This window comes from Haplochromis burtoni, unplaced genomic scaffold (genome assembly GCF_018398535.1).
Source record: "Haplochromis burtoni strain Fernald_Lab_line unplaced genomic scaffold, NCSU_Asbu1 Contig_164, whole genome shotgun sequence".
Classification (NCBI taxonomy): Eukaryota; Metazoa; Chordata; class Actinopteri; order Cichliformes; family Cichlidae; genus Haplochromis; species Haplochromis burtoni.
The window spans coordinates 500,213-503,016 of NW_024582525.1; the positions used below are offsets into that span (position 1 = coordinate 500,213).

At 42.3% G+C, this 2,804-nt stretch overlaps 1 protein-coding gene across 1 annotated transcript in view; it reads left to right on the forward strand.

Moving 5' to 3' along the window:
* Positions 1-2,804, forward strand: part of vwf (von Willebrand factor) — a 21,762-nt gene that overhangs the window by 18,304 nt on the left and 654 nt on the right. The window contains exons 46-51 of the mRNA XM_005933059.3: positions 1,115-1,295; positions 1,607-1,647; positions 1,742-1,858; positions 2,158-2,256; positions 2,397-2,525; positions 2,621-2,660. Of these exons, the coding sequence (XP_005933121.1) occupies positions 1,115-1,295; positions 1,607-1,647; positions 1,742-1,858; positions 2,158-2,256; positions 2,397-2,525; positions 2,621-2,660 (607 nt within the window). The remainder of the gene's footprint in view (positions 1-1,114; positions 1,296-1,606; positions 1,648-1,741; positions 1,859-2,157; positions 2,257-2,396; positions 2,526-2,620; positions 2,661-2,804) is intronic.

Genomic DNA, 2,804 nt, shown 5'->3' on the forward strand with positions numbered 1-2,804 from the left:
AGCATGATGCTGCCACCACCATATTTGACAGTGGGGATGGTGTGTTCAGAGTGATGTTAGTTTTCCGCCACACATGGCGTTTTGCATTTTGGCCAAAAAGTTCCATTTTGGTCTCATCTGACCAGAGCACCTTCTTCCACATGTTTGCTGTGTCCCCCACATGGCTTGTGGCAAACTGCAAACGGGACTTCTTATGGTTTTCTGTTAACAATGGCTTTCTTCATGCCACTCTTCCATAAAGGCCAACTTTGTGCAGTGCACGACTAATAGCTATCCTATGGACAGATTCCCCCACCTGAGCTGTAGATCTCTGCAGCTCGTCCAGAGTCACCATGGGCCTCTTGGCTGCATTTCTGATCAGCGCTCTCCTTGTTCGGCCTGTGAGTTTAGGTGGACGGCCTTGTCTTGGTAGGTTTACAGTTGTGCCATACTCCCTCCATTTCTGAATGATCGCTTGAACAGTGCTCCGTGGGATGTTCAAGGCTTGGGAAATCTTTTTGTAGCCTAAGCCTGCTTTAAATTTCTCAATAACTTTATCCCTGACCTGTCTGGTGTGTTCTTTGGACTTCATGGTGTTGTTGCTCCCAATATCCTCTTAGACAACCTCTGAGGCCGTCACAGAGCAGCTGTATTTGTACTGACATTAGATTACACACAGGTGCACTCTGTTTAGTCATTAGCACTCATCAGGCAATGTCTATGGGTAACTGACTGCACCCAGACCAAAGGGGGCTGAATAATTACGCACACCCCACTTTGCAGTTATTTATTTGTAAAAAATGTTTGGAATGATGTATGATTTTCGTTCCACTTCTCACGTGTACACCACTTTGTTTTGGTCTTTCACATGGAATTCCAATGAAATTGATTCATGTTTGTGGCTGTAATGTGACAAAATGTGGGTAAGTTCAAGGGGGCCGAATACTTTTGCAAGCCACTGTATTTGGAGTATTTGCCCTACTGCAAAAAAATAAGTCTTATTTTTTTGTCGTTTCTTTCACTTTATTTTTTGTTGTCTTATTTTTTCACTGCTGCATATAAATTTATTACTACCTCACATAAGAAGGCATTCATCTTTCTATCGATCTAATTCTCATCTCTGTGTCGTCTTTAGGTGGGTGACAGATGGAAGTCTCCAGATAATAAATGTGTCTTACATCAGTGCATAAAAGTCAGAGATGAGGTGTTCATCTCTGCTTCAAATGTCAGCTGCTCGATTACGGATACTCCATCCTGCCCACTGGGGACTGAGTTACGCTGTGACACCGAGGACTGCTGCCCCCGCTGCCACTGTGGTAAACACACATACATACACACATAGACTTACTCAGGAGGCACACAGACAATCCAGTGCACCGGGTTAGGAAACTGCCCTTTAGCTCGCAAGCGATGCATGAATCATCAAGCTTGCATTCATCTAACTTTCCCTTCAGTCAAATCATCCACACAGTGTTTTCATAACAACTTGCAGTTGCAGTTTATGTCCAACAGATGACTCTGGTGTCATCCCAGAGATTGTTATCCTGATCTGACCTTACACAAACTGGGGATTGAATTACTTTTTAACAAACGACTGTGGAAATTATTTGTGCTTTTCTCTCTGCAGCTCCTGTGAACGCCTGTGTTCTCAACCACACGCTGATAGGGGTAAGTCATTCAGAGAAGTAGTAGCTGCCTTGGTATAAAAAAGACATTTGGAAATGATGTTTTATTTTGATATACTGTATATGTGTTTGTACAGGCAGGGGAGCAGCTGATGGTTGATGCGTGTACACGCTGTCAGTGTAGGATAGTGGATGGTCCAATCAGGAAATATGAACTGTCCTGCAGGAAAACAAGCTGTCCCTCTTGCCCCATGGTAGCCATCCTCAAATTATTTTGTCTGTTTTAACTCTTGTCATTTCTCATCCTCATCATAACCGATTAATACAATCACAAATCCACATTCCTTAATTGTCTGTTCGCATTCCTTCCCTGCTCATCATTAAACTGTAGCCACATCATCTTTCCATGATTCACTTTATTCACAAAGGTAAATAAGATGTTTTTTATTTAGAAAACAAAATCCAGGTATCTTATGTCTTTGTATTTGCAGTAGTAAACTCCCAATGTCTTTTTACATTAATGGACACTTAAAACTAACCTCCACATTTTTAGGGGTACACTCTGGAGAAGGAGGAAGGTACTTGCTGTGGTCGATGTGCTCCCACCGCCTGCTTCGTTCAACAACCAGATGGAAAACTCATCAGTGTGAAAGTAAGTCCTATGCAAACAAGATGATACCACGCTACAACTTCTGTTGTCTATTCTATGCAGTGCTATAGCTTATAATACTCTTTCATGCCAGTCGTACTGTTCGCGGCTACATACTGTAAGAATGAATCGTGTTCTTTCAGGTCAATACAACGAGCGAGAATGGTTGCACCTCATATACATGTGGTCTGAATAGTGAAGGAAATCTTGTGCTGCAGACCAAAGTGACAGCCTGCCCGTCTTTTAATCGCCAAGCTTGCTTAGACCAAGGGGTAAAGCTCTCATTGAGCGCACAGTATTCCCTTATCTATACTTTTTCTCCCAGGAATGTATGATAACATTGTCTCTCCTGTTTTTACTTTCCCAGGGAAAAGTCAGTCAAATTGGAACAACCTGCTGTGAGATGTGTGAGTTGAACTGTTCCCTTTGCAAGAGCAGTAAATTATCTTTTTTTTTTTAAATTATTTGGATCTTAACAATAGTGTGTGTGTGTGTGTGTGTGTGTGTGTGTGTGTGTGTGTTCCCAAATGATGGGAGTGCTGCTATTCTTT